This window comes from Heloderma suspectum, chromosome 1 (assembly GCF_057233095.1).
Source record: "Heloderma suspectum isolate Gila_16-S chromosome 1, 16-S_ref, whole genome shotgun sequence".
In the NCBI taxonomy this organism is placed as follows: domain Eukaryota; kingdom Metazoa; phylum Chordata; class Lepidosauria; order Squamata; family Helodermatidae; genus Heloderma; species Heloderma suspectum.
In genome coordinates this window covers 266,169,404-266,178,731 of record NC_139458.1, presented here as the reverse complement: position 1 = coordinate 266,178,731, position 9,328 = coordinate 266,169,404, and the positions used below count along the sequence as shown (strand labels likewise).

At 45.6% G+C, this 9,328-nt stretch overlaps 1 protein-coding gene across 1 annotated transcript in view; it reads right to left on the bottom strand.

Moving 5' to 3' along the window:
* Window positions 1-282: 282 nt before the first annotated feature.
* Window positions 283-9,328, bottom strand: part of HS1BP3 (HCLS1 binding protein 3) — a 69,465-nt gene continuing 60,419 nt past the window's right edge. The window contains exon 6 of the mRNA XM_084826524.1: window positions 283-5,557. Within this exon, the coding sequence (XP_084682650.1) occupies window positions 5,440-5,557 (118 nt within the window). The 3' untranslated portion in view covers window positions 283-5,439. The remainder of the gene's footprint in view (window positions 5,558-9,328) is intronic.

The following is a 9,328-nucleotide window of genomic DNA, read 5'->3' as shown; positions in this document are numbered from 1 at the left end:
AAACTGTTTTGGCCCTTAGGAACTAATCTGATTACCCTCATGTGATGGTCTAGAAACCACTCAGACACACTTATCATATTCATCCTCTTCTTCTAAACATCTCTCCTGCCTCACCCACCAAACAGACCCTACTAGTAACTTCATAAAGTTACTAGCAATGGAAATGGGGGGATATAGCTTCTTCTTTTTTAATCCTACCTGTTCCCCCCTTCCCCTACCTTGCTGTAGCTTGTTATTTAATTTTGAATAATCACCATCTTGTTATATGTATTTTTGTTGATAATGTGGATGCTCTGTGTGTGTGTGTTCACGCAATGACTTCTGCAGTAGTGGGGAACTCTACCCTGATTATATACAGCAAGATGGTAGTAGCCCATGCCGTTTTATCTCTCTGGGTGTCTTAATACCAGCAAGTTGTCAGGAGCACCTTGGCGGCCTCTCTCAGTAGATTCCAATAGCCAACTCAAGACACAGACAAAAGGATTTCTTTTCAAAGCTTTAATCCTTTTCCAACTTAATGACTCTTTCAGATGCTAATCACCAGCAACTAAAGCAAGGAACAGCAGAGTGGCCAAAGCTTCAAGTAGGCAATTGATCCCCGTTTGAAAGAGAGTCACTTGAAGAACTTATGGGCTAGGGAGAGATCCTCCCTCTTTCCCTTGGGTCCATGGGAGGCAGCCGTTGCTTGCGCGCTACGCCTCCGTTCTGCACCCTCCATCGCTCGTCACTCCCTGCGTCTGCATCGAGCATCTAAGAAGCCCCCCTCCTGCACTCCCTCACTGCCAGGGTCACTATCTATCTTAGGAATGCTGGCAGGAGGACTCTCTGCCAGGTGCTGAGCCTGTGAGGGATGAGCTGGCCCCTCTCCCACAGATTGCTGTTCCTCCTCAGAATCTGAACTGCTCTGAGGCTCTCTGGGCTCAGTTTCCACCCTGACACAAGTCCTGTTCCTGTACAAGGATCACATGCTGACATGAACACATCCATTGACTACCAACAGCAACAAGATGAACAACAATGATTTTGTAAACACATTTGGGAAGGAGAGACACAGATCCGATTTCAAGCCTAGTTACGTCTGCATTTTTAACAGCATGACAAGTGCCAAGAGCTGTTTCTACTCCAGCCCGTTATTCAGTCTGTTCTTATTTTTGCATGTACTCTGTATGAACAGTCATTAGCATTACAAGAGCTCCTCCTGGGCTTGATGTCAGGGACTGCTAGAAGCTTTAGGGAGCTGAAACTGAAAAAAAGCATGGATTCCCACCATTAACGACATGCTTCTGTTCCAAAGCGTATGAATTGGAACTATAACTAGGAACATTGGCAGGTGCCTCAGACCAAGGTCACGCTATTTGTTCAGGTACATCAGTGTTGTCTCTATTCTGACTGGTGGTGGCTCTCCAAGATTTCAGTCACAGGTCTTTCATATTACTTGCTAAGTCTAGACCCTGGGGATTGAACCTTGGACTTTCTGCATGCAAAACTCTGCTCTACTGTTAAGCTATGGTCTTTCCTCAAGGATCCCAAAGAAATAAATTATAGGCTTAGATGAGGCATGGGGAACCTCCAGTCTGCTGGATGTGACCCACAGAGATTCCCCATCTGGACCACCAACTTCTCTCCCAGGCCCCACCCCACCTCTCCAGGTAAAAAGTCTTATCTCTGATCTCTTGTCTGGTGTGCAGCCCAGACCCCAGACCCAGGGCCAATTTGGCCTTCAGGCTGAAAATGGTTTCCCACCCCTGGCCTAGCCAAACAGAAAAAGAAGCAGCAAAGTGCCGTGCAGACAACCAATTTATGTATAAGGCAAGAATAGCAGGTGCTCCCCTGTGACTGTCCCCTTAAGGGTAGGTAAGACATGTTAAGTGATCTAGGGTATGGGTTCTACTTATCAGATCTCTCTCTCTCTCTCTCTCTCTCTCTGCTATAGCTAAATGAATGGTAGCATATGCTGGGGCCACAGTTCGAATCTCATCTCAGTCAGGAACTTACCAGCGGCAGCAAGCCACCACCTCTCTGTCTCAGCCCTGCATCGGCAGCATGAGGGTATTTGTTAGCAGATTAGTATATTCCTGGGCTCAGTTTGAAATGGGCTCACCTAGCTAATTGCAGTTCAATTAGGATCCAGCCTGAATTAGGTCTTTTAAAGCTCAGACCTACTCCAATCCAGGTGATGGTTCAAGCATCAGGTAAAAGCAGGACCTTGGACAGCTCCAAGATGGACAAAGATGCATAGAAGGCGCAAATCTTGCTTCAACAGGAGAGAATGTGAGATGGAGGCTGGGTAGCTAGCTCTGCCTCCACTGGGGGAAGACTTGTTTTGAACTGCCCAGAGAGCTTTGGCTAATGGGCAGTATAGAAATGTAATAAGTAAGTAAGTAAGTAAGTAAGTACCTTGTAATTAAAGGAGCGTTGTCCAATTTAGCAACTGTGGGCTCCGCTGGCATTGGGGAGGGGGACACTGTCACTCTGTTGTGGTTTCTGAGATGGAGTCCTCCTCAGCACAACCTCCTCAGGTCAGGGAGGTGGTGGCAAGGTGGGCTCCTGGAGAAATGTGGTTGTGCATCAGTGCTGAGGGCAATTCCCTCCCCCACTTATTCTAAGCTTCAGGTCCCATTGTGCTTCCAATGATGTCACTGGAAAGACGACATGGCCTGGAGGCCTCCTCATCTCCAATCCCCTTGTCAACCATTCGTCCTCCTGGAGAACATGATAAGCCTAGAGGCCTCTTCACACCCCTCACTGCTCCCTTTTCTCCCAAATCTATCTGGTAAAAGTAGCAATAACAAAGCAAAACAAAACAAAGCTGCTAACAGGAATCCTTAATGATCCCCTTGATACATCTGTTGAGCATGCCTACAGAAGCATCCTGAGTGCTTCTGTAGGCACTCTTGGGAAGTTTCATGTCCCAGGACTCCAGAGTCTTTACTAACCCAGGGAAGTTTCATTTCCTGGAGACCTTGCTACTCACAATACTGTTACTTCCTAATGAAGACAACAGAAACAGCCATTTTCATTGAACCTGCTGCCACCAGGTAGGTTTTTGTGGGAAAGTGAATGGGCAAGCTATGGTGATGAGGAACAAGTTAACTATGAGTGGAATCCAAGCTTCAGAGAGGTTTGGGCTCAGACCATGATTAGCTTGGCATTTCTGAATGGGGAAGGCTCACATTCTGAACTCCCCAATTCTGGACATTGCCTGCATCACTACTAATAGTATTGAACCATCTTACAGGAGCATTAGAAAGATCACTGAGATAATGTATATCAAGCACTTTTGAACCCTTGGAATGTTCTGTATAAATGCTCAGTACTATTATAACATATCTTGGATGAAAGATAGGAAAGCCAAGAACCTCAAGTGTTATAGCTCCGCCTCTCTGTTATAAACACTCATTTATCTCAACCATCCCATAAACATGTAGCTGCTGAATCAGAGAGCCGAACTACCCATTATAGCATGAAGCTCGGGGTTATCTTTTTATTTACTGTAATGTAAACACACATGGCCCTGATTTGGACTGGAATCATTGCACTCTGGGAGAGGAGGATTAAACCTCCCCCACCCTATTTTTTTCCTGAATCCCCCATGCAGAGGCAGGGGTGACACCGCTGGAGACTTTTTTTTTCTTTTGTTAACCTCCCCCCCCCCGTGTGTGTGGGGGGGATTTAAGAGGGGAAATGGTTTAATCTTTCTTTCTGAGAGCATGGTGGTCCCAGTCTGAAACAGGACTGCACACACTTACATTAGAGTAAATAAAACAATAATGCTGAGCTATGTGCTACACAATTAGTGTAACATATAGTTTGGCTCAGAGAGGCCCAGAAAACCAGGGGTGTTGCTGATTCTGGATGATTTTGTAAGCAGGCCCTTCATTAAACGGAAATTAAACGTGCAAAGTAAGGAGGGGAGGGGGAAAGTTGCACACAACTTCAGCTGAACATAACAGAACTGTATGAACAGCCTTCTTTTAGGGGAGAAGGAAGATTTATAATGCAGTCCTATACAGGTCTACTGAGAAATAAGGTCTATTGGGTTCAATAGGACTTCCCTCCTCCCCAGGTAAGGGTGTATAGGGTGTTCCATCCTTGTGCTTCGCTTGCCCATTTTCCAGACTGACAAAATAGCCATGCTGTAATTTAGAGGTCTATAAAGCTCAGAAGCATGCACATTCATTAGAGAATGTTATAATTACAATAGTCAAGTCCTAACTTATTTTCTGGGAGCATACAGCAAACTACTCCCTGCGAGAAAATGCTGCAATATCCAACCATCTCACCAACTTTGTGTGTGTGGTTATCTGTCTATCTATACACACACACATACACGCACTTTATTATACAATTCACATCAGATGTTTTTGTTTTTTAGTATATAGCCACTGGTCTTTGCAAAACTACCCGCCCCCCATAAAACAACCCAACGCTCTGCAGAGGTGCTTCCAAATGTGAGTGTTCATGTTGGACAGAACAGGATCTTGAACTCTAGTGGGGGCCCATGCCTTTCCCCAGATTTGCACCTCTATATAGGGAGCCAAAGGCTGCCTCAAGTAAAGGCACAGTCCCCATTGGGGTACACTGGGAGTTTTAGGACTATTTTTTGTCTAAAATACATAGGATTGCATCCTAAGTGTTCTAACCTTTGGAGCTACTAGGCAGTGCATTTTAATATGATGTGTGACTGAAAGAGGTTTAGTCTCAATGTGTTTCATTCAACACCACATTCCCCATTAAAAGAATGGTAAGTGTCTCTGTAGTCTCTAAGCCTCCATTTTTATTTCTGCCTCCAGAGTTAAGTCTTGCCCAGATTGGCAAGTTAACAAATGACTGGTCAAGAACTACAGCGCTCATCTGGGGACACAGTAAGTGTTTTGGGAAAAGGCTGGTGCAACAGCCCACATTACAGGGCAAGCCTGTGCATATAAGGAAGCATGTGAATCCCATCTTACAACAGCTTCACTGGCTGCTAGTCTATTTCCAAGCACAATGCAAAGTGCTAGTTATGACCTACAAAGCCCTGCCCACGTTGGGACCAGGTTATCTGAAAGACCGTATTCTCCCATATGAACCTGCCTGGGTTTTAGGATCACCAGAAGAGGTTCTGCCCCACAAAAATCTGAAGCATATTTGGTGGAAACTCAAGAGCGGGCCTTTTTGGTGGCTGCCCCCAGACTCTGGAATTTCTTGCCCAAGGGAGGCTGGACTAGCCCCATCTCTTGACCCTTTCGTCACAGGCCAAGACATTTTTATTTAGGCAAGCCTTTGGCCCGTAATGCTTTCAAAAGCTTCCTAGCTGGCATGTTTTGGTGCACAGCTGTGCTGGCTCCAGGTTTTTGAGGGCCATGGGCAAGACCATCTCAGTGGCCCTCCTCCCTCAGTGAGTCTAGCTTCTGACTGCCATGGTCACAAAGCAGCTCTTGCTCTTCATCCTCTTCCTCAGCAGTGCTGCCGCTCGCTTGCTTGACAGGCAGAGTGCCAGGGAGCAAGTGGGCAAAGGCACGTCCTGCTCCTCCTTGCCACCACCGTTGCCTGGGCCAGAGTGATAGAAGGATAGCTGCATAAATATTAAACAATATAATGCATCGTTAATACATCATTACGTGGAAGGGTGAGGGAGTTACAACATCCTATAAAGCCTCAGGAAGTCCTTAGATCACCCAGGGATATCGAGATATTGTGGAACAGTACAGCTGTCCTTGTGTTTTCTCAGACGGTTTTATCTGAAACGTCTTCTGTGGGCCATTTATGGAGACAGCGTTGAGAACGGGGAGCGTTGATGAAGTCAGCAGACTCATACTAGCAGTCCTTGTGCTGAAGTGTCAGAGATGCCGAGAGGTAGCTCTTGGCTCACGGAAGATCTCACACAGGAGGTGACGGTATCCTCCCTTGATACCTGACACCAAATGCAGCTCCATTTTCTCAAGCTCATGTCACGCCAGTCTGGACAGACATTTAATCTGCCCTCAGCTTCCTGCTCCCACTGTTCATTTATTTGGGAGATCAGAGCACACGTTAAGATATCAAAAGCTTTCCAGGCAGTCTCTCCAAATGCCAGTGCAGTGCTATTGGCAGAACTCCTCAGAGAACTTCTTCCACCAACAGCTTGTGTACAACTTGTAGTGTTTCCTATAATACAGGGATGTGGAACGTGTGGCCCTCCAGATGTTGTTGGACTGCAGCTCCTATCAACCTTTGGGAAGGAAACTCAAGAAGCTTTGGGAAGGAGACTCAAGAACTTTGGGGCCCAGATAGTTTTCTCATCCATCCTTCCAGTAGTTAGAAGATGGACAGAAAAGGAAAGAAAAATACTCCAGGTGAATGACTGGCTACAAAGGTGGTGCCAGTGTGAGGGATTTGGATTCTGGGACCATGGGCTATACTTCCTGGAAGATGGGCTGTTGGCAAGGGACGGGTTGCACCTCACAAGGACTGGGAAGAATGTGTTTGGCTACAGCATGAAGAACTTCATCAGGAGGGCTTTAAACTGAATCCTACAGGAGAGGGAGACGTAAAGTTGGGGTAACAATGGATGAAAGCTCATGAGCCACAGTGGAGAGAACAACTCTAATAGCACCCAATAATAGTCTTCAGAAACTTGTAGGAAGAAGGCCAGACTATAAAGCACACGGTCTTCAATGTCTATACACTAATGCCCAGAGTATGGGAAACAAACAGAACGAACCTGAACTCTTAATACAGGAGGGAAATTATGACTTGATAGGTGTAACTGAAACTTGGTGGAATGACTCCCATGACTGGAATACAGCAATTGAAGGATATAACTTGTTCAAAAAGAACAGGAGGAACAGAAAGGGAGGTGGGGTTGCACTATATGTAAAAAATACATATCTCTGCACAGAAATACAGGAGGATGAGCTTGGTAGCACCATCGAGAGCATCTGGATCAAAATAAATGGAGCAAAGAATAAAAGGAACATGGTGGTTGGAATCTACTACTGGCCACCCAGTCAAGGAGAAGATGAGGATGAAACTTTTGAAAAGCAAATAGCCAATGTTTCAAGGAAGCATGATGTAGTAGTAATAGAGGACTTCAATTTCCCCGATATTTGTTGGGAGACAAATTCTGCAAAACATGGCACCTCCAAGAGATTCCTGACTTGTGTTGCTAATAATTTCCTCCTACAGAACGCAGAGGAAGAAACTAGAGGATCGGCTATCCTTGACTTGATCCTAACCAACAGAGATGACTTAGTGGATCAAGTGGCAGTTACAGGAACTCTGGGGGAAAGGCCCATGTTATACTTGAGTTCTTGGTTCTAAAGGAAGCAAGAGCCGAGTGTAGCCAAACCCGTACCCTGGATGCTAGGAAAGCCAATTTTAATAAACTCAGAACAATGATCAGTAAGGTCCCATGGCAAGCAACTCTAACGAGAAAAGAGTCCAAGATGGGTGGGAGTTTTTAAAAAAGGAAATTCTCAAGGCACAATTACAAACGATTCCAACAAGAAGAAAAGGTGGAAGACAACAGAAGAAGCCAATGTGGCTTCACAAAAAGCTTAGGGATGACCTGAAAACAAAAAAGGACACATATAGGAAGTGGAAAGAAGGCCAAGTAACAAAGGAAAAGTACAGGCAGGTAGCACAGAATTGCAGGGATGGCGTCACGTGTCAGGAAGGCTAAAGCTGAGAACGAGCTGAGGTTAGCGAGGGATGCTAAAAGCAACAAAAAGGCTTTCTTCAGATACGTGCATAGTGAAAGACAGAGGAAGGCACATTATGCGCCTTAAATCAGAAATGGATTGAGATGGATGTTTAAGCTGGTAAGAACACCATGCAGAGCGTACAGTACAGGCCACACGGTTCACTTAACACAACTGCACTGAGATTCTGCAGTGCACAGACAATTAAAGCATGGTGCACTGCAGATTGTGCATATGCTTAAAAATATCTTCTGTACTAAAATAGACACAGCCTGAGGAGCCTAAGCACAGTCAACTGTAGGAACCATTCTAATGAACGGTTCTGTATCTTGAGCTATTCCCCAAATGGAGGGCCCATGGCAGGTTACTTCCCACCACTTGTACACCAATTAATATCTGAAGATGTACAGGTGCTACCTCCAGTACCAGAGGCAGTGAGCCTATGTACACCAGTTGCTGGGGAACATGGATAGGGGGGTGCTATTGCAACCCTGTCCTGCTTGTGGGTTCCTGGTCAACAGCTGGTTGGCCACTGTGTGAACAGAATGCTGGACTAGATGGACCCTTGGTCTGATCCAGCATGGCTCTTCTTATGTTTTTACATCTTCAGATGCATGGTAGTATCAAATAAATACTCTGTATACCTATCTGTGTTGAATTGCCAACACGACTTTGGAAAAATTCCAGAAGCACGTCTACTGAATGTAGTAAAAAAAGACATGGAGGGCACAAACTATCCAGAAGTTTTTCAACACTCGCATTTGGTAGCACCTCTGTAGTGTAGTGGTTAGAAGGCAGTGTAGGGGCATGTACAGTAGCGGTTAGAGTGTTAGAGCAGAACCGGGGAGACCAGAGTTCAAATCCCCACTCAGCCATGAAGCTTACTTTGGGACAATCACTACTTCTGACCCTAACCTACCCCACAGGCTTGTTGCAAAGATAAAGTGGGAACTGGAAGAAACTTGCATGGTGCCCTGAGCTCCTTGGAGGAAGGGTGGGGTATAAATGTCAGTGTACACAAGTAATGCTAGGAGCGCTCTGTCTGAAAGCGTTTTGTTTTTATTTGTTTTAATGCTGGATTTTTAATGTACTTTTATCTGCTCAGCCACTCACTATTTTGTATTGTTGTTGTTTCTAGGGTGATTAAAAAAAATGTTTCTGGTTGTGCGTGTGTTTTTTTTAATGCAAGCTGTTTTTGGAGCCTTGGGGGCTGAAAAGCAAGATAATCAGTGTATTGAGTAAATCAAATCAGGGCTCAATCCTATGCACGTTTAGACAAAAATAGTCCTACAACTTCCACCATTCCCCAGCCAGCATAGCTGGGTGGGGAATAGCTGCAACCTTAATTAATTAATGAGAAGTGAGCATTCAACACAAGAGCAGGGACCGGTCAAGACATGTGGCTGCCTAAGCTGAATGACAAGCTGGCACCCCCTGCCCCCAATACCATGTAGGAAAGCTTTTGTGTCAACACTGGTGATGGGACAGCTTCTTCCACACACCTGAGCAACAGGGCAGGTCATATGGCATGCACAACTCTGTCCTCCAACATCTCGCTGCCACTCCCTGCCTCCCAACATCTCTCCCCTGAGAGAAATTAGATGTAAGCCTGGGGCCTTACACTTCCATTGATGCCAACAGAGGCTAGGGATGTCAGAGAATTC